This window comes from Squalius cephalus (genome assembly GCF_949319135.1).
Source record: "Squalius cephalus genome assembly, chromosome: 6".
In the NCBI taxonomy this organism is placed as follows: domain Eukaryota; kingdom Metazoa; phylum Chordata; class Actinopteri; order Cypriniformes; family Leuciscidae; genus Squalius; species Squalius cephalus.
This window is the reverse complement of record NC_137127.1, coordinates 19,194,928-19,217,093: the sequence shown is the minus strand read 5'-3', so window position 1 is coordinate 19,217,093 and position 22,166 is coordinate 19,194,928. Positions and strand designations below refer to the sequence as shown.

At 36.6% G+C, this 22,166-nt stretch overlaps 1 protein-coding gene across 1 annotated transcript in view; it reads left to right on the top strand.

Moving 5' to 3' along the window:
- si (sucrase-isomaltase) overlaps positions 1-21,217 on the top strand; it is a 53,863-nt gene extending 32,646 nt beyond the window's left edge. The window contains exons 31-48 of the mRNA XM_079874623.1: positions 378-503; positions 2,745-2,876; positions 3,081-3,197; positions 3,946-4,008; positions 4,607-4,723; positions 5,111-5,201; positions 5,330-5,468; positions 5,572-5,705; positions 6,090-6,124; positions 6,367-6,483; positions 13,224-13,372; positions 13,979-14,063; positions 14,242-14,298; positions 14,493-14,617; positions 16,673-16,761; positions 18,140-18,189; positions 18,798-18,959; positions 20,283-21,217. Coding sequence (XP_079730749.1) covers positions 378-503; positions 2,745-2,876; positions 3,081-3,197; positions 3,946-4,008; positions 4,607-4,723; positions 5,111-5,201; positions 5,330-5,468; positions 5,572-5,705; positions 6,090-6,124; positions 6,367-6,483; positions 13,224-13,372; positions 13,979-14,063; positions 14,242-14,298; positions 14,493-14,617; positions 16,673-16,761; positions 18,140-18,189; positions 18,798-18,959; positions 20,283-20,363 — 1,869 coding nt within the window. The 3' untranslated portion in view covers positions 20,364-21,217. The remainder of the gene's footprint in view (positions 1-377; positions 504-2,744; positions 2,877-3,080; positions 3,198-3,945; positions 4,009-4,606; positions 4,724-5,110; positions 5,202-5,329; positions 5,469-5,571; positions 5,706-6,089; positions 6,125-6,366; positions 6,484-13,223; positions 13,373-13,978; positions 14,064-14,241; positions 14,299-14,492; positions 14,618-16,672; positions 16,762-18,139; positions 18,190-18,797; positions 18,960-20,282) is intronic.
- Positions 21,218-22,166: the final 949 nt, after the last annotated feature.

Sequence of the window (22,166 nt, the reverse complement as noted above, 5' to 3'; positions counted from 1 at the left end):
TGTGTGTGTGTGTGTGTGTGTGTGTGTGTGTGTGTGTGTGTGTGTGTGTGTGTGTGTGTGTGTGTGTGTGTGTGTGTGTGTGTGTGTGTGTGTGTGTGTGTGTGTGTGTTATTCCTGGCTTTATGAGGTTTAGCAGCTGGAGTCTCCATGCCTCATTGCCCACAGTGTACTCAATCTAAACACACACACAAAATAACATCCGAAAAACTCACATGCATAAATGAAATACATAAATATTTATCTAAAAGAAGCTTGCTTGTCACATAGACAGAAGGGGCCATTAGATTCTCTTAAACCACTTGCATATTTATGTTCTAAAATGTATTTGCATAAAATGTAAAATATTTTTCTCTCGTTTTGTGGATTTTGTCTGACAGATGATTGGCCGCCCGGTTCTTCCAGCCTATTGGTCACTTGGATTCCAGCTTTGTCGCTACGGCTACGCCAATGATAAGGAGATTGCAGATCTTTACAAGGACATGAAAGCTGCTGCAATTCCTTATGTAAGCAATCTCATCTTTTAGTGTGTGCATGTGTGTCTTTGATTTATCCCCCTGAACGCAACAATAAGCATGGTTATGTAACTCTCGCCGACTTTCAAAACTTTCATTAGAATTTCAGGAATATTACATTTCTTGCTGTAAATATCTCAACAAGTTATTTGGCTGTAATGTGCAACTTGAATGACAACACAGAGCAATCTGTGACCGTATTAAGACTTAGGGCCAGATTTACTAACAGCTTGCGCCAGCGCAAACCCTCTTTTGGCGTAAAAAAAAACAACTGTCTGGATTTAGGCAGGGCAAAATTAGCGCTGAAAAGCTGTGGACTGAGTTGTTTTTGAGGCTGACCTTATTGCATATGCATTTGTAGGAGTTTCCCGTTCAGACGCAAAATTTATGGGAGTAGAGTATTTAAATGAATCACGCAACGCAATTTACTAATGTTTGCTAGTCAATTTACTGGTATTTGCGCCATTATTTAACGCCCCCCAAAAAAACATGTCTTAACCCATTTTGCGACATGGCTGCAATTGTTGCTGCTAAGAGGAGCCACCGCAGAGAACAGAGAGTGCGTGGTAGAAGGGAGAAAATATTTTCCTCTCGTATTCATTTCTTTCTCTGGAATGCCAGAAGAAGACGTAATTCGAACATATCGTTTGTCAAGCCATGTTATTTTTAATTTGCTGCAGGAAATAAAAGACGACTTGGAACCGTCAACTACAAGGAGTCACGCAATACCTGGTGCATCAACTTCTTGCAACCCTTAATTTTTTGACCTCTGGCTCTTTTCAACGTACTGTTGCTTCTTTAGCTGGTATTTTACAGTCCGCATTTTCACCTGCATTATCAGTGGTCCCAACGCTAATTTGCGCTGCTCTTGGTAGATTGCGTTGGTCATTATGTAAATGATTTGACTGCGTCTGAGTTCTTTAATTTTTGCGTCAGCAGTAGATCACACGCAAATACCAGGAGTGGGTTAGTGACTCATAAAAGTGCATCGTTTCACAAAAATCTTTTATTGGCAGGTCTTTCTAAGACAAGCATCACTATTAGGATTTGAATGAACTCCTAACACCATGTATTAAAGTTCATCATGTAGCTTTTCCTGCTCCATTTGTGTTGCTGATAATGAATAATACTTCAAATGTCCGGCTTGTTTAGAAGTCTGCTGTTGCTTCTACAAGGCAATTTTTGCAAGGCATATGATAAAATTGTTAACATTTTCTAATAGACTGTTGACATGGGCCAGTTCACAAGTTCGCCTGCCCGTTCAGCCTTAATAATTAATGGTAAACAAACTCGGCTTGCTGTCCTTGAAGGAGGCTCGAACCCGAGGCTCGGCTTGCGCTCTGAGCTAAACCCCAACTATAACATTACTGCGCAGATGAAGAATAAAATAAATAAAGGTTGAGATGGGGAGGAGGAGGAATGTCCCTGGGATGGTGCAATGACTGCTGTTTATATACACTTGTAATGATGATTGACAGGACTGAATGTTTAGGCTCCTCCCAAACCTATGTTTGGAACTTCATTAAAGCTGCAGTCGGCAAGTCTGGCAGATTGAGTGGACTTAGCCAAAATTTTGAATGTTTACAACTCTCATGCCCCTCCCCCACTACCAACGAGCACCCGCCCATCATCAGTGCGTGTGCACCAGATTTTCTGTGAACGCGTCCATCTCTTCAGAATCGATCAACACCATGGACTCGGAGGTAGGCTGCCCTGGCTAATCTATCCATAGATAGCAATAACCGAGGAATTGGAAGCTTGTTAGTAGATTTTCTCTCCGCCATCACGCTTCGTACAATCTTCAGGCGAACTTCAGGCGTGTCGTGTGCATGTGATATTGTAATGTGCACGTCTGCGCAAGGGAGGTGGGATCTGTGGCGTGTGCACGAACTGTGATTGACAGTCAGATCTCACACCCCCCTGCGCTGATTGGACCCGATGAGACGGGAGCGGTGGATTTTTGCAAAACAAATAACACGCTCCAGGTGGAGTTAGAAGCTCGGGGTTTTTTTCTAAAACCACCTTATTTATGTTGTTCTGTCGGATTATAGTGTCAATTTCACTGAATTTGATCAAAAAAATGTTGCCGATGGCAGCTTTAAGTAACCACCTATCATCTGCATACCAAGTTATGTTTCAAATCAAAGCATTGCTATTTTTGCACAAAATTGTTCAATAATTAACTTGGAACTTCACATTCAAGTTTAATGATCATAATATTTGACCTTAAAGGATGTGCAATATGCGGACATTGACTACATGGAGAGGCAGATGGACTTTACGCTGGACCAAAAGAACTTCAATGGACTGCCTGCTCTGGTGGACAACATGAGGGCTGAGGGGATGCGTTTCATCTTCATTTTGGTACAAACAGTTCTCAATTACTGGAAAAACAAAGTTGTTATCATAAAGTGGTAATGGACGTTTAACTGTAATGAGAGCCGAATTCATAAATATGGATTGATGTAGTCTTGAAATGAGTCTGGTCTTATTCTGGCCAGGCGCATGCAGTGAGGTGTATTCTGTACCTTGTCAGAACTACATGCTTTATTTGTTTGTGTGCTTCAGGACCCGGCTATAGCGGCCAATGAGACGCAAGACTACCCTGCGTTCCGACTTGGGATGGAACAAGACGTTTTCATCAAATGGCCTTCTGAGCTCAGCAGAGACATTGTGTGGGGAAAGGTATGACAATCGAAAAGAGGAAGAGAAAAATGTATTGATTCTCAGGGAGAGTTTGACAATTAGCTTACATGAAAACGATTTTTAGATAATACCAATTTTCTCAAACAGGATGGATGTTTAGAATGAAACAAACCACATAATACCACAACAAATTCATAAAATCCATTGCTATTCCTTATTGATGTTTGTGTTGTTGTTTTCTTTCCAAAAATGTCACTTTCTAGAGGACAATGTCATTATGTTTTGTTATGCTGCATTCCACAGGCCTAAACATGAATTTTCCTAACTTCTAATTGGAAATAACCACTGGAATAACACCTCAAATTAATGAACCCCCTACATCAGTGATATACTTTAATCAATGTCATCTCCAAAATGGTGTTGACTGAAGCAGAATTCCGTTGATTATTTTCAAGTGTTGCTGGAAGAATTGGGAATTCAGAGTTGCTGAACGGGAAATTCCAAATTCATCTGGAACGCGACATTTGTTAAAGGGATTTCACAAAAGACTATCAGGATAAAAAAAAAAAAAAAGTGATAATGAAGACACTTCAGGGAAAAAAGTATAACTTAATCACAGAATAAAACAATATTATAAACATTTTGATTTTAGAGAACCTGTTTATCTAATGTTTTAAGACATAGTATGATGATCTAGTATGATGACATGTACTGCAAGAAGGAATGATCCTTCTAGTTTAGATTAACCTGAAACACGGATTTTAGCTGCTGTTTGTGTCTGTCATAGGTGTGGCCTGACTTTCCCAATGTCACTGTGGACAATTCTTTGGATTGGGATACTCAAGTAGAGGTATCTGCCCCTCCCTCCCTCCCTCCCTCCCTCCCTCCCTCCCTCCCTTTCTCCCTTTCTCCCTCCCTTTCTCCCTTTCTCCCTCCCTTTCTCCCTTTCTCCCTTTCTCCCTTTCTCCCTTTCTCCCTTTCTCCCTTTAATCAGAGAATCAGACATCTTTTTCTCTTGTTCCCGCATATGCAACTCTATTCATACTGAAATCATCAGTACAATGGACTATAATTGCACATGCAGTCAAGAGAGATGAGTGTGACATCTTAGAATACTATCAGCCAATCGGCATGTTGAAGACACGTTATCTGCCAATGAGCACATTGTACCAGACTACTAGTATTATAGTATATCACCCACTAGTATATCAACCAATCAGCATGTAGTAAACAAAGTCATTGCAGCCAATCAGATTCAGAACATAGCAGACCCACTCCTATAAAAGTGAATCAGCACATTATTTAAACAAATTAGCATATTTTAGTTGCACTACTGTAATATCCAATTACTGAAGCACAGACTATAGCAATGGTTAAAGCACTTTGCTGAAGTGTAGTAATAGTTAAAGCACAGTTATTAATGTCTTTTTCATTTCATCAACTTTCAGCTATTCAGATCTTTCGTGGCATTCCCTGATTTCTTCAAAAATAGCACATCACAGTGGTGGCAGAATCAGATTAAAGACTTTTACAACAACATCATGAAGTTTGACGGACTTTGGATTGTGAGTGCTTTGTCATTTTCATATTTAATGTTGGAATGCAAAGTAAAGCAATTTCAATGATTACAATTGTGCAAGACCTTATTTGAGGACATCTGTGTTCACTGTCAATGCATATTACACAACAACATTTGTTGCTCTTGAAACAACATAACCCTAACCATAACCATTAAATACCTATAAAATCAAATGTGAAATATTACATTTTTAAGAATTTTGTTGAAACAAGGGTGTTGATTCAGAAAAACGTCCTATTTGAGAAAGTCATGGTAAGCATGCAATGAGTGAAGGTTTAGCATAGCCACACCCACTGTCTTGTCTATGCACATATGCATATAATCAATGTTTTTATCCTTTGCCTTCATTGTCATTGTTATTTCCTTTCTGAAGGACATGAATGAGCCAGCCAGTTTTGTGCATGGCACCGTTGGAGGAAAATGTCTAGGGGATCCCAATTTAGAAAATCCACCATATATGCCCCGTAAGTTCCAATGTGTGCGCCCCGACATGTATACATGGCTAAACAGATTTTACAACACAGATGGTCAACACATGTATTTAGCACTGTGCATCTGAAATGAATCTGCTCATATTAATACTTATTCCCAGCACTGGAGTCCATGCATATGGGTCTGAACCATAAGACTTTATGCATGAACAGTGAGCAGATCCTTGCTGATGGCAAACATGTCAAACATTATGATGTCCACAACTTGTACGGCTGGTCTCACACAGAACCCACTTATAAGTGAGTTTTCTGTTCATCCATATTCACTAATGTATTTATTTCTTGGTTGTTCTGGAATAAGTTGTAACTTCTGTGTGTGTGTGTGTTTATGTGTATGTCACAGAGCTTTGCTTGATACCACTGGCAAGAGAGGTGTAGTAATTACGCGTTCAACGTACCCATCTAGTGGTCGGTGGGCAGGACATTGGCTTGGAGACAACTACTCTGCCTGGGACCAGCTTCTGAAGTCCATCATTGGTATGAGTTTATTTATTTCTGGTTCTTGGGAAGATGCTGTTCTTTTAAACTTTTTAATCAACAAAGAATCCAGAGAAAAAAAAGTATCACAGTTTCTACAAAAAACTCAAGCATTACAATGATTTCAGTAATACGAAATGTTTCTTGAGCAGCAAATCTGCATATTAGAATGGTTTCTGATGGATAATGAGACACTAAAGACTGGAGTGATGATGCTGAAAATTCAGCTTTGCCATCACAGGAATAAATTACATTTTAATGTATAAACATCTATTTTGTCTCCATTAAACCTCCAATGTTTTTTGTTGGACGAAAGTGTTGAACAAGGTCTACTGTACTGAAACTGAACACCTTCCTCCCATTCTCTCTCTTTCTGTCTTTCAGGCATGATGGAGTTCAGCATATTTGGCATCTCTTACGTAAGTGCCTCTCTCATCCTACCGCAGCACTTGCTATTGATTTTTCATTTGTGCTTTATTTCCTATCAAACAATGTTTTAGTTCATTTAGGTGCATTACACTAGCATGCGGCCATTACACTGACTCTAGAGTTTATTTATTAATGTTTTGGAGTTGGCCCTGTTTTTACAGAGATCTATAATTGTGTTACTCTCTCTATGTCTCTTTTCCCTTCTCGTTCTCACTTTCCGCTTGTGTTCCAGACCGGTGCTGATATCTGTGGCTTCTTTAACCCTGCCGAATACGAGATGTGCTTGCGTTGGATGCAGCTCGGAGCTTTCTACCCATTCTCCAGAAACCACAACACCATTAACATGCCAGTAAGAACACACACAGCACCTTTTTATGGACAGATTTAAGATTTTCTTAGCAGTGTTAACCAAAGCAAATATCTTATTCTAAGCTTAGATATGAGGTTAGTATGAGTTTACTCAGTCAAATTGTTTCAGACCTCTTTTTCCTTTTAAAAACTCATGTTTTTCCATCACGTTATAATAATGTTTGAGTCTTAACATGGGAATTCCTATGTTTGGATCTGAACATGGGAATGGGATCTGAACATTGGACAAATATTTGTAAGGCTGCACAATTTCAGGGAAAATATCGTTGTGATTTTTATGATACAAAATTGCAGTTTACAAATGCATACAAAAAAAACTCCAAGGTTTGCTGTGCTTGTTTGCAGGGCTTCACATTTTGGCCAAAACAACTGTGATTATATATCAATATGACAATAAAAATAAATAAAATAAAATAAAATATTTATTAATATTATTATTATTATATTAAACAAAATGAAAAAAAGAAATGCTAATATTGTAATATTTCACTGTAAAGACTTAAGAGTCTACTTAAGAGAAATAATAATAATAATAATAATAATTTTATTGTACAACTTTTACTATACTAACTATTATACTAATATTTATGGCTGTCTTCGTTACTTAATTTTCAAACTTTAAATAATCTATACTTATTTAATTAAACTGCAGCCTTTACTATTTGTAAACAATCCAGGTTTTGGTTTTATTTTGATTAATCGTGCACATCTAGAAATTTGGTCTGACAGAAAATTGATGGGCATGTGGCAATGGACGTGAGGGACCATTGTTCAGCAGACAGCGTGAAACGGACCCTTAATTGAGATTTATATGGTCTTAATCCTGATAATCACTGACATTGAGTGACAGGCATCAAAATAGAGCATGAAACAAGATAATATTACTGTACGGACAGCCATGACAACTTGCTACATGAACGCTTGTCTGTGTGGCACCCTTAGGACGTATGAAAATGATCTCTGAATCCCTGAGACAGACAGTAGTCCATCACAAAGCCTCAAAACACACGGTGGCACTTGAAAAGGGCCCCCCGCACAGGCTGCTGACTAATATCTGAGATCCGTAGACAGGTGGGCTGTCAGGTATTCACTCTGGTACTTGTTTAAAATGTGACCTTTGCAAGTGCTGGGACCTGTCACAAAAATCCAATAAGCCTGGGGAGTGAGTGGGATCGATATGGCGTGGGGAAAATTCTTCAGTGAGTGGACGTGGCAGCTTTGTTGCTAACCGCTACATTTGGGGGGTATAATTAAATGCTCAAAGTTATTCAGAACCCTTCTGGGCTTCAATCATTTAAAAATGCTTTGCTAATGGGTGATTAAACAAAGGACATACAAACAGAAATAGAGTTTGGAGTGGAATTGTAGTCTAACAATCCTAAAGGATTGTGCACATAATGCCCTAAAGGATCCTGTAGCTCAGGTGGTAGGACATGGGACACAAATGGTCTGTCAAAATGAATAAATGTAAATGTAATCCTAATGGGAATCAAACACCATTCTACTAGTTAAATAGAAAACCCCTGTGGATCTTATTTTGATTATTTTATGGTAATTAGAGAGTTCTGTTGAAAGTAGTGTGTTGTAGTTAAATATTTTTGTATATTGTTCTATTATTTTGTATATTATATTTTAAGTTAAATTTCGATTTTATATATATCGATTTTTATTAATCAGAAAAGTATATATATTATTGGAATAATGTCTCGCTACTGAAATAATGTCTTTATTAAAGGAAATCTGTAGGGAAGCTGTGGGATTTTTAAAATCTAAAACGTATTTAATTTACATTTTCTTGTGCTATCAAACAACATCTTTTTATCCTGTTGGTAATTATAGACCTTTTGGAAACAGGATATGGGGAACTGAAGATCAAGTTTTTGTTTTGTGTTATGTCGGAATCATACAGTATATGAATTCCGATTAGAATCCTTTAGGATTTGTTCCAAATTATGATATAAATTGGGGAGTTGGAGACATAGCGTTTGCTATCTACTCCATGTTTTTGATATCGCTAGTCCAAAAATAGCTTTTATTGAAACCAAGCTGACAAAATGATTCGTTCCAGATTTTCTCCCATTATGATGTCATAGTGCGATGAAAGACCAACACCTACTTCTACATCCTTACCTCTTTAGCCCTGCCCAGCGATTCATGCATGCCATGTAGTAGAAAATACACACAAGGTTACTCCAGTAACTAAACCATATAGATGCTGGTCAGGATTGCAAGGCGTTTTGGAAAAATATTATCTTCCTTGTGATCCTCCTAACATTACGACAGCGTGGATGAACTTTATATTTAAAGTTCCAGATCACGTCAGTGAGACACTGTTCATTTCATTTTACTGCTGATTCGTTTTTAAACAAGAATCAGTTTAACGCATGCTTTTCAGAGAGACTAAAAAAAAAATTATGCCGTAAAAATGACAAAAAGGCATAAGAAAAATAAAAGCATTCGTGCAATGTGTAAAGTCTTTTGGGATTTTGGCTGGAGAATGAAAAATAAAAAACACAAAAGTAAAAATGCTAACAAAAACACTTTTAAAATGGCATGATGTGTATTAATTCCAGTGTTTGACAAGCTCTGACAGTGACCAGGGGATTTAGAGGGCTTTATTAAAACAAAAGTGCACAGTAGCGCTTGCAAGACAGCATGTCTGCATATTTTTTTTCCGCTTTTATACTGCCGAGTCATTCACTTGCACCGGTGTGGATGTGCCCTCTGCGTGTCTCAATGACAGTTCCAATAAGAGACTGTCCTCAGCTTGCCTCTACCCCTGCGCCCGGACGTGTTTATCCCTGCACGTCCCCTTGGTGCCGTAATTACCCCTCCAAGATGTCATTAGCTTTAATGTGGCTACGGAGGCAAATGGAAGGTCATCCAGAGACAAATGGCAAAGGATGGAGGGCGTTGAGGTGGCCTGAATTACAAAGTGATAGAGAGAAAGACATGTTGGATATTGAATAAGATACAGAGACACTTAATGAAATCAAAAAAAGGGAGTTGAAAGGAGTTGAAAGGGAGTTGTTACTCTTGAAAACTGAATAAATTCACTTATAGCACACATAATCATTTAAAGTTTTTCTTTTGCAGGAAATTGACTAATATTAATGACCACATATTTGTCAGATGATAACAAAAATTGTTCATGGCTATGACATAAACTAAAGCTTATTAGCTATTTTAAAAAAAGCAAAACTTTGTTTGCTCAGGCTAATCCTAAAAAGCGCAATGGGAGAAAACATAAATCCCACATAAGGCAAAAAACAAAAGAGGGAGTTAACAGATGAACAGATGCCGAAATAAGTTTGAAAAGACCATCTTATTTACTCCTAATGTCTCGCAAAGTCAGTTGCCTGTGCAAATGTTCCCTGTGATGGCAGCTGCCAGAGAAAGAGAGAGATAGACCAGCTTCTACAGCGAGGGTCATAATTCTTAGGCTCCTGCCAAGGCTTCCAAGTTCGGCTGTCTCTCCATCACGCTGAGTCACATGCTAATGGAGTCAGAGGGCAGTACATTTGGAATAATTTGGCTTTTTTGTCTGCGAGCAGCAGTTAGCTCTAACAGGAGGAAGGTCTAGTTCATTCAAACACATTAACACAGAGATATTAGCTTTCCCCATTACATTAGGAGAAGGAGTTTTCGCTCTGTGCGGGAGAGAGGAGAAAACACTAGAGGTTCTACAGGTCAAAAGGGCATTAAAATCATTAGAAACATTAAAAATCCAAAGAATTCAGTGTATTTACTAAGGCTGGCTTCACTATTATTATTTTACAATTGTAAAAAAAACCTTTTGAACAAATTAAATTTAGTTGTCCCACACAGTGTTATTTTCGTATAATTGAGATACTATTGTAACTTTTATCAGTAATATTAGGGCTGTCAAAAGATTAATCGCGATTAATCGCATCCAAAATAAAAGTTTGTGTTTAAATAATATATGTCTGTGTACTGTGTATAATTAAATTTGTTTATATAAATACACACACATGCTTGTATATATTTAAGAAAAATGTGTCATTTATATATAAAAAAATTATATTTATATATAATATAAAATATATATAAATATATACAGTATATGTATGCAAATATTACTTAAATATATACATGCATGTGTGTGTATTTATATATACAAAATAATTATACACAGTACACACACATATATTATGTAAACACAAACTTTTATTTTGGATGCGATTAATCGCGATTAATCTTTTGACAGCCCTAATATATAATAATAATAATAATAATAATAATAATAATAATAATAATAATAATTATTTATTTTATTTATATATATATATATATTATATTCTAATTATATATTTAACCTGGAAAACAACTTGACAATTACATGTTCATATGCACAAATCATTTCCTTAAATGTTTTTTGTTGTTGTTTAAAAATAGACTTAGATAAATTGATCTTAAAGTCAAACTGCATAATATATTAAGGCTCGTATTCAGATCATTTATCTTTAATATAAAGTTTTTTTTGTCTTGATGCAATGGCATATTTTTTCACTTCTTTTAAACATGAGCAGTTGGAAGACAAATCTGTCAGTATAACAAGACAAACTACACTAATATTCAAGATACATTCTCTGAAAACAAGCCTTAATATCTCTTTTGCGTATCAGGTAAAAATGTCTTGTTTAAAGGACGTTTACAAGACACGAACCGTTTTTAGCCTTGGCATAACATACAGAAACTGTGAGGAGTTCTTACTTCATAAAGTGTTTAGTTCATGTGTAACTCCTTCCCCGCAATCATATTTTCGTTATTATTGCCAGCAATCAATCAATAATAAAAAATAAATAAATAAATAAAAAAGTAAAGCAACATTTTGAACAAAAAGCTGAGAAAATTGTGTTTTTGTCAAAGACTTTGTCCGGATTGGATTCGGACCGATCTAGTAGACCTAGTAGATTGTCTAATATGAACACCCTTAAAGCTTGCACAGTCATACGTCTTCTTGGGTTCGACATTACATTAGGCAGTTTTGATTTATATGCCGTTATATATTTGCTAATCACATCATCTTACATGTGCATTAGCAATGCTTCTATAGCTTGTTTTTGCTTCTTCTTCACTTGTTGTCTTTTATTTCAGAAGATGTGTAATAGCGCCCACTAGTGAAAAACATGGATTTCCACTGTTGTGCCAAATTTCGACTCACTGCCAAATTATTACCCCCTTAAATGAAGCCATTACCTGATTGGCTAATTCAAACCCCACCCCCCTAATCCTAACCCCACAGCTAATCCTAAACCTACCTATACTGGAGACTACAACACCGGTACATATTTCGTCAATGGCGGGGAAATGTTGCATAATAAATGACGGAAAATTCTGTGTTAAAAAAAGTTAAGTGTTAGCATGCACGCATTAGTGGTCAGACATGTGAACGTGTGGTACTTGAGAAATAATTATCAGATATGGTTCACCTTTATATCTGTGAGCACATTAACTCACACCCACCGCTCTTAACACCACTCATTGTGCCACCGAGGGGGCAAACTGATTCTCTGTCTGGCAGACAATTAACATTCTGCCTGTATATGGAGTCAGATTCTCACACACACACACACATGCTCACTGTGGTGTACGGTTACATCTGGATTCAGCAGGATACTGCTGTACAGATTTGGATCATGCAAAATATAGTTCTGGGCTAAAGTATTTATTCCCATGATCTCATAATGGATAATGCAGGATATGTGCTGTTGTTCCAGTTTGATTTGTTTGGAACTGGATCATAAATTAATGAATTATAGAGAGAAAACATAACTTTACTGAAAATTTGATATTAAAGGAATAATTCACTTCAAAATGAAAATTCTGTCATCATTTACTCACCCTCAAGTTGTTTCAAACCTGTACGAATTTCTCTCTTCTGCTGAACACAAAAGAAGATATTTTGAAGAATGTCGGTAACCAGACAGTTGACGGACCCCATTGACTTCCATAGTAGGGAAAAATACTATGGAAGTCAATGGGGTACATCAACTGTTTGGTTATTCCTACATTCTTCAAAATATCTTCTTTTGTGTTCAGCAGAAGAAAGAAATTCATACAGGTTTGAAACAACTTGAGGGTGAGTACATTATGACAGAATTTTCATTTTGAAGTGAACATGCAGTAGAAGTTTGGTCTGTACAGATAGATTTAGTGTCAACATGTTGTTATAATAAACATTGCTAAGCAGCTTTACATAAAACAATGCAATACAATTACTGAGCAAGCTTAAGACAAAACTTGTGAGGAAAACATTTATAAAAGATGTCACCAATAGATAAGCAAAAACATGTACATTCCAATGAAAACTCTTAAGAAAGAAAAGTTCCAGAAATTTTTTTGTTGAAGTGATGCCATAGAAGAACCATTTTTGGTTCCATAAAGAGCAATTCAGTGAACGTTTTCTTAGTTTGAAGAACATTTTAATAATTTAAAGAATATTGTTCCACTATAAATAACCTTTAAACTTTAAAGGTTCTTCATGGAATCATAGACGCCAGCAAAGAACCTTTATTGAAGAATAGAATACTAGGATGCACTTGTAAGCACCCAGAACACCAGGGCAATTACTTAATAATGCTCTAGCAACCTGTCAAACGCTCTGGTGACGAGGTTTGCTGGAGAATCCATTCACGTTGTGTTCAGAAGTAGTGTTGGATATTTCTAATCTGATGAGATTTTTGTAATCTTTCACAGAGGCAGGATCCCGTGGCCTGGGGCCCAGAGTTTGCTAATATGTCCCGTGATGTGTTGAATATTCGCTATACCCTCCTGCCATATTTGTACACACTGATGTATGAAGCTCACGTTAACGGAAAAACTGTGGTCAGACCCATGCTGCACGAGTGAGTGTTTACCAGTACCCCTGTTTCTGAGTAGTTCACCCAAAAATGAAAATCATTTTGTCTTCCATTTGCTCACCCTCATACTATTTCAAAACCATGATGTTTACCAGAATGTTCATGCTATTCTTTTCCCATGCAATAAAAGTAAATGTAACAGTGCCTGTGAGGAAATGATGACGAAACTTCCATTTTTTGGGTGAACCATCCCTTTAAGACCTTCTGCTCCTCAATTTCCCTCCAAATACATCTTCATTACACCATATTTTCTTTCTGACACTATTTTCAGTCCATCCTCTCTATCAATTACATCTCAATCATAGGGATGACTAATCAGAACTCTTATGTTCTGATGTTCCATCTAATGATTTTTTTAGCCTGCTTTGATATCAGTGCTTTTTACTTTCCTGTTGTCCTGTGTAACCTTCCACTTCCACTCTGTTTTTAGCAGCCTGAACTATTGGACTGAATGTTCTGTTCTATTTTTTTCTGCATCTCATGTTTTTGTTATCCTCCTTCTCTTTTCCTCACTTTTTCTTCTTTTCCATTACGATCTGCATGCACTGTGTTGTATAAATAATGTTCTCAGCGCTGTGTCCTGTAATGTAGGTTTGTCAATGATGAAAACACATGGGAAATCGACAGGCAGTTCCTCTGGGGTCCCGCCCTTCTAATCACACCTGCTTTGGACAAGGTATCCTCACAAAAACACCTTCTCTATATTCGTGCTATAAGCAAATCACAAGTCACACTGTCACATAGCACTATATGCAATCAGTAAAGAGAGATCGATGGTTCTTCTTAGTGTTGTTTATGTTGTTGTTTATTATTTTGTTCTCATTGTTTTTTTTTTTGTTTTTTTTTTTGTGAAGGGCGCCACTGTGGTCAAGGGCTACGTGCCAGATGCCCGCTGGTACGATTACCACACGGTAAGCATTCTATCAGCATGCAAGAAAACATTTTATTAGCAAGCATGCAAATCTTTATTAGCAAGATTTAGTTAGCATGTGAATTAAACAACCAGTCATAATGCAACTGGCTTTCAGCAACAATTTCAATCTGCGGTACTTTGTCCTCTATATATTGGGGTCTCTTATCTGCTTGTTTGCGATTTATCATCCAGGGCAAAGATGTTGGAGTGAGAGGACAGTTTGTGGATATGGATACACCATTAGAGAAAATTAACCTGCACGTGAGAGGAGGCTACATCCTTCCCTGGCAGAAACCAGAGAACAACACACACTACAGGTGAAGAAACTACCCTGCATCTTTATTAAGATTTGTTTAATGTATAATCAGGTCATGTTCCAAGAACATTTAAATTGGCAGTTATAAAACCACTCATTAAGAAACCACAATTAGATCATAATAACCTAGCAAATTATAGACCAATTTCAAATCTTCCTTTTATGTCTAAAATACTAGGAAAAAGTTGTATCCGCCCAACTGGGCTCTTTCTTGCAAGAAAATGACATCTATGAAAAGTTTCAGTCTGGATTCAGGCCGCACCATAGCACTGAAACTGCACTCGTTAAAATCACAAATGATTTACTTTTAGCTTCTGACCAAGGCTGTATCTCAATACTAGTTTTACTTGATCTTAGTGCTGCGTTCGATACTATAGATCACACAATACTCTTAGATCGACTACAAAATTATACTGGTGTTCAAGGACAAGCATTAAGCTGGTTCAGATCATATTTATCTGACCGCTACCATTTTGTCTATTTAAATGGAGAAAAATCGATCATAACTCCAGTAAACTATGGAGGCCGCAGGGATCTGTGTTAGGCCCTCTGTTATTTTCAATATATATGCTGCCACTTGGAAATATTATAAGGAAACATGGAATTAGTTTCCATTGTTATGCTGATGACACTCAAATCTATATTTCATCACGGCCAGATGAAAACGCTAAATTATCCAAATTGACAGAGTGTGTTAAAGATATAAAAGATTGGATGACGCACAATTTTCTTTTATTAAATCCAGACAAGACAGAGGTACTACTTATTGGTTCAAAAAAACGTCCACAAAACCTCTCACAATACAACTTTAACATAGTAGGATGTCCTGTTACATTATCCTCTACAGTAAAAGACCTGGGTGTTATACTAGACTGCAACCTGTCTTTTGAAAATCATATTTCATGTTACAAGAACAGCCTTTTTCCACCTTAGAAACATTGCTAAGCTACGTAACATGCTATCTGTTTCTGATGCAGAAAAGTTAGTTCATGCATTCATGACATCGAGACTAGATTACTGTAATGCTTTATTAGCCGGTTGTCCTGCATCCTCAATAAACAAGCTACAGTTATTCCAAAATGCCACCGCTAGAGTTCTTACTAGATCAAGAAAATATGATCATATAACACCAATTTTATCATCACTACATTGGTTACCTATAAAGTTCCGTATTAATTACAAGGTATTGCTACTGACTTATAAAGCCCTAAACGGCTTAGCTCCAGTCTATTTAACGGACCTTCTATCGCCCTATAATCCATCGCGCTCTTTAAGATCACTAAATTCGAGGCTTTTGGTCATACCTAGGATATCTAGGTCCACCAAAGGAGGGAGAGCATTTTCACATTTAGCTCCAAAACTCTGGAATAGTCTTCCAGATACTGTTCGTTGCTCAGACTCGCTCTCGCAGTTTAAAACTAGATTAAAGACGCATCTCTTCAGCCAGGCATTCATATAATACTTTTAATCTTACAGTTAAATCCGACCTCTAGTTCATAGACGCCAGAGGAGAACTGGCCCCCGACTGAGCCTGGGTTCTCCCAAGGTTTTTTTTTTCTCCATCAGGTCACCTGATGGAGTTTTTTCGGTTCCTTGCCACTGTTGCCTTTGGCTTGCTCAGTTGGGGATATTTAATTTAATTAATCAATCAATCAACAATACTATTGATCAGCATTACCAAACGTGGACGTTTTCCACTAGAAACAAACATTGATGTATTAATTTAATTTAATACTGTGAAGCAGCTTTGATACAATCTGTATTGTAAAAAGCGCTATATAAATAAACTTGACTTGACTTTCTATAGCTTCATAGTTTTTTTTTTTTTTTTTTTTTTTTCACTTTCAAAAAGTCTCTTACAACACAAACAGTCAATTTTCTTTTATTTGTCCATTTCCCACCTTCTCTCTGTGACATGACTTCACACTGTTGTTTATCAAGACGATCAAGATTCTGAACACTGAATAAGTGTTAACATTTAAAGGTTGGTGTTCATGGTTGTGATGTCGTAAATGAATGTTGTGTTCACAATTTTGTTTTGTGTTTTGTCTTGTAGTCGTAAGAATCCTCTGGGTCTGCTTGTTGCTCTCGATGATGCAGATTCAGCACATGGATCCCTGTTCTGGGATGATGGAGAGGGAATTGGTGGGTTATGTTTGGTTGTGTGTGTGTGTGTGTGTGTGTGTGTTGGGGGGGGGGGGGTGTATTACGTTGCTTCTTGCACCATTTCACTTCAAATTGAAATGTCCAGTGAGTGACTCTAAAAACACATTAAGTTCAGTGGTTGTTGTACATATTGCAGTAGTTCAGAAATGTAACAATCCATTTTAACAATCTAAGCAAATAGTCTAAGGCACACAGTGCAATTGCACTTTTGCTAGTTTAACGACGGGAAAAATGGTCGGCAAGCTCGGTCTAAAAGGGTTGTGCCTATTCTCTTAATGAGTAATGGGTGTGTTTTGGGCGTAACGTGTAATAAACCAATCAGAGTCTCATTTCCCATTCCCTTTAAAAGCAAGTTGTGCTCGCGCCATGTCGGATTCGCTATTTACATGGCGGAATTTGCAATCGGAAAGACTGAACGCTTCTCCAGAGAGGAAATGGATCTTTTCGTGCGTGAGGTTAAAGCGCTTAAGCAGACCATCTACGGGACAAGCTGGATTCCACCATATATTTGTTTTTGTTGGTCAATGGCACAGTCTATTTCAGTTGCCTCAAATTAGCTAAATCGTTTTCAGACCAGCACGCCCATGAGAGCACAAATGAGCGCAAATGCATTTGCCATTTAAACAACATGGCGTAGGACGTGAAAATGATAACTGCGTCAGGCTGAAACTAGCAAAAAACACTTGTGTCGCGCCAGGCGCTGCATTGTGCCCATATGTATGATAGGGCCCTAAACCTAACAATAGCGTTAACAAAAGCAAACGTGAGATAAAAACACAGTTTTACTCTGCACTGCAAGTGCAATAAGGTGAGTTAACAGACAAGTTTACTACATCAGAAAAGTCATACATATGGAGCTGGTTATGTGACACTCATATCAAATCATGCACAAAGCATTTTGAGGTAATCATAACATAATAGTGTGCAAGGAACCACTCGAAAGTAAGTTTTTATTAAATGATAATCTGTCCCTGTAATCATAATTTGTGTGAAAAGGAATACAAGTTGGTGTTTTGCTTTCCCCAGGTGTTCATTTCAAAATATAGATTTGTTTTTGGAGATTTGCAAGAAATGTTAGTACAGTAGATGCATGTATTTCCGATTAACCTATGTTAGATTTATAACTTTTTCCACATAGTTAATACTATTACTGATAACATATTTAATTTTAATAATAGGTCTCATCAGCATTACACGCAATAAAATGTTCTTAACATGTTTCTTTATAAGTGTTTATTTTTTTTATTTTTTTTCTAAAATCATAATAATTGTATCACAGTTTTTTTTTATTTTTTTTATGGCCCTTTCCTGTACTTCTCTTAATCGTCTTCTTTTTTTCCCGTCTTTCTCCTTACAGATACTGTTCAGAACAACGGTTCCCTCTTGATAAATTTCAACGTGTCTTTGGTATGTTCATATGTTCAGAACGCTATGTGTGCAGTTCTTTCAGATTTATTTGGATTGTGGTCATACACCGTTACCATTAAAAACCTATAGGGACTTCAAGATTGTCCATCTCACTTGAAGCCAAACATCTGTGGCCTCTCTCAATTTAGAAACAAAATCCAGTTCCAAAACTATTTCATGCTGTAGCAGCTCAAGGCCGCTTGGCCCAGGTCAGAGCTCTCTGGACTTCCTGTGGGTTTGATGTCATATGTGGGGAGATTTTTTGAGCGTTGGGAAAAAACAAGGCCCTATGGAGTTGAGAACTGTTTGTAAAAACGAGGTCAAACTCAGCTAGTTTGAGTTGTCTCGGCACAGATGTTACATTAATACTGAAACAACACAATTTCAGTGAAATGAGTGAATCTCAAGTAACGGGTCATATTTGTTTTAATCAGAGTTTTTGTGATTATTTGTGATAATTAAGTACATTTCCCCCACAAATATGCATTAATATAATGTATCCAGATGTTTTACTTTCAGCAATTATCATTTGCAATAGCATTTTTGCTCTAACTTTAAATATGCATGTGTGTGTATCTTGTGTAACAGCTGTGTTTTTATATTTATAGGGTGTTCTTACTAACACGGTTCTCAATGATGGTTTGGCCGAGGTTGACAGGTTAACCCTGGGTAATGTGAAGGTGTGGGGTGTAAAAGAGCACATCACTGTGGTTACCATGAGAGTACCTGAGAAGCCTGATACCAACTTGGCCTTTACTTACAACATGGAGGTGAGATGCTTCATGCAAACATATACTTCAGCCATATTTTCAGAATCACTGATACAATTAGGAGGACAAGAGGTGCTGCTTAAAAAGAATCTATTTAATTTGTATTCTGTTTATTCATTTAAAAATAAAAATGTAAATATATCACAACGTTTAAAAATGTAAACTGTATACTGTAAACTTTCATAATTGGGTGAATCAAAATTCACCCCAAAATCAATACAAAGAAATATGAAAATATATTTTATTTAAAATATAAATATTTTTGTTTTAATATTTCAAGATATATTATTTGCATGACTTTTGAGGATATTATACATGATTATATTATTTAAATTGGAAGTATTTTGCTGCCTTTTATTGATCCAGATCGTATTTCACCCCAAAATCAATACAAAGAAAGACAAAATTATATTTTATTTATAAATATTTGTACATTTTTAAAGAGATTTTAATTTTAATATTCATAAGTGATATCATTTTCATGACAATTTAATTATTTATATTGTTTATAATAATTTTATAATAATTCAAATTATTTGTAATCCATGATTTTTTTATGCATCATGGAAGTATGTGTTTGCCGCCTTTAAATGATGCTGAGAACGATACAAAATATTTTTTTTATTACAGTAATGAGAATCACTAAAATATCTAAGAATACTTTAAAAGCTAAACATCTGAATGCATTCAGCAAATTGATTCCTCATTGTATTTTGTAAGTGTCTCTCCTAGTCCTCTATATCCTCACCCTGTACAGTGAGCTTGATGAAATACAGAGAGAAGTTTACATTCTGACAAACAAAAAAAAAGAGATGCCTTTTAAAAGTTGTGCGCATCGACCGTTTCTATTAATAAGAATGCAGGCATGAGCTCCAGAGACTGAGATTTATACCAGCCATGAGAAGAATCGAAGGGGGGGAAATGACAAAGAAACTGTGCGCATCTGAATAACTAGTGTTCCAGCCCACACCAAATCATTTATCTTTCTTAGTATTTCCCGACTGCATAATAAGTCTGAAAGAGGCGAGGCAGCTCCATCTGTCTCCATGCGTGCGTTTGCCCTCAGCAGCGTATGTCAGATCAGAGGTGGCGTTTTCCAACGATTCGCTCGAAACACCATTTATTTTTCTTCATCACGCCATTATGAGGTCATTGACGGAACCAGCCTGCAATCAAACACGAGTTTAAGCTCCTAAAGAGAATTTGTGCAGTAACTCTTGACCATGAGTGTGCGTTTTAGCTTTCATTTCATCTGTAAAGTTGCATCACAAACTCCCTCGTTCCATTTTTCTGTTCGAATAACTCTCTCTTTCTCTCCTTCAGAATCAGGAGTTGCTGATTGACGCAGGACCACTATCTCACACCATTGAAAAGTCTTTCACAATCACCTGGAGGACAACTTAGACATGAACACAAGTCTAAGGAGACGGGCTTTAGCCAAGACGTGCTTGATTATTTCTGTTTATTTATGACTGTTTAGTCAACTAGTAATTTATTTAACATTTCCCACTAAGAGCTTTTTGTGGTAAATATTTAAAATCTGAAATGATTTCTTATCAAATAAATGCTTTGTTCTGAAAGATACGTTGATGTCGTTTTGATTTGGTTCTCATGTTAGAAACTATTCGTTTTTAGTTGTTGTTGTTTTTTTTAGGCTGAACTTGGAAGGCTGAATTTCTAATGCCGGCATTTGGGGAAGTGGGAATGTAATGATAACCCTTAATTATCAGCAATCACTTTTTTTTAACGAGAAACCTCTCAGCGGCGGCTACCTGCCGGGCCCGCTTCATGCACGACTTCATTTTCATGTAATGATACAATATTCGATTATTCATTCTACAGTAAACATAATGATATCAATTAAGCAATGGAGACTATAAATTGATTTCTGCTCTAATTGGCAATCATTGCGAGCTGGAAACATGGACGCCGCGGGGAAGGGGGCGTTCAGGGTGTGCCTTCGATATTTAGACTCTAGCCTAAAAACAATGATAATTGAGAATGTGTGAAACAGGATGAAGCCGCTCTGACTGAGACTGTAATTATTTGGGTTTTCTATTACGGGAAAGGTGTTTATCCAGTGGTCCTGTATTCTGTTTTTTTTTTTTTTTTAAATAGAAAAATAGCAACATTCCTTTTGTAGTCGTTCATGAGGAAATGTACAATTCCTTGCCGTCCATTAAGAGACGTATGAAATAATCACACATCGGTAACATGAAGAAAGATTTTTAAAACTGCAATAAAGTCATTTAAACCTCAGGAAGGTTGTGACTTATTTGACTGGGTGATTTTATGGCGATATTTACTTTAATCTCTGAACACACTTTCTTTTGTTTCTTTGCTGCATACAGGCAAACCAGACATCAGTCAAAATGCAGGTGCATTAAAACAATCAATCTGATTCAGATAAATCAAAAAACAGACAAGAGAAGGTTGTCTTGATTTAACCAACCCTCCAAACAAAGCCTGTTTTGTTAGAGTACTCATGTATAAAAAGGACAACAAAAAGACAACATGAAAGATGAAACGTACACTCAAGTGACTTCAAAGCATCAACATGTGATTCTGAGTGTTAGCTGTATCTGCATGCTGGAATAAACATGAACTGGGGACAAAACCACAAAGAAAACACTGAAATAACCAGAATACTCAAACTTTGTTTTTTTCTCAGAGGTTCCTACTGTTAGGCAGTTGGTGTGAGGTTTTCACTTGGAATTAAAAAATATGTATATAACTACATTATCATGATGAAGAATAATGTGTGGTCAGTGTAATCATGCAATTTTAAGAAATCTGGAAATGTGGCCAAACGTAGTGTTGAATAGCACAATAATTCCAGTGGTGAGACTTACATAAGGTTACAGTTGTTAACACATTGGCTAACATGAATTAAAAATAAGCTTTTATGTATCTGTTAATGGTTAATACAACTGTTTGTTTCACACAGTGTTGTTATCATTAACTAAAAGTTAAAGTTATTTTTTTGTTAATTAAAGTAAAGCTGAAATAGAATAAAACACGGATATTTTTGATGAAAAACGTAAACTTAAAAAAAACCTGAAAATTAGAAACGTTGCCTTGGCAACTATCTAAAATAAAATACGTACTAAAGAAGAAGTTTCACTTTTTAAACTTTTTATTTTATTTTATTTTTTTTACTTCGACAATCTACCAAGGGATCTTCTTTTAAATGAGACCAATCTTAAG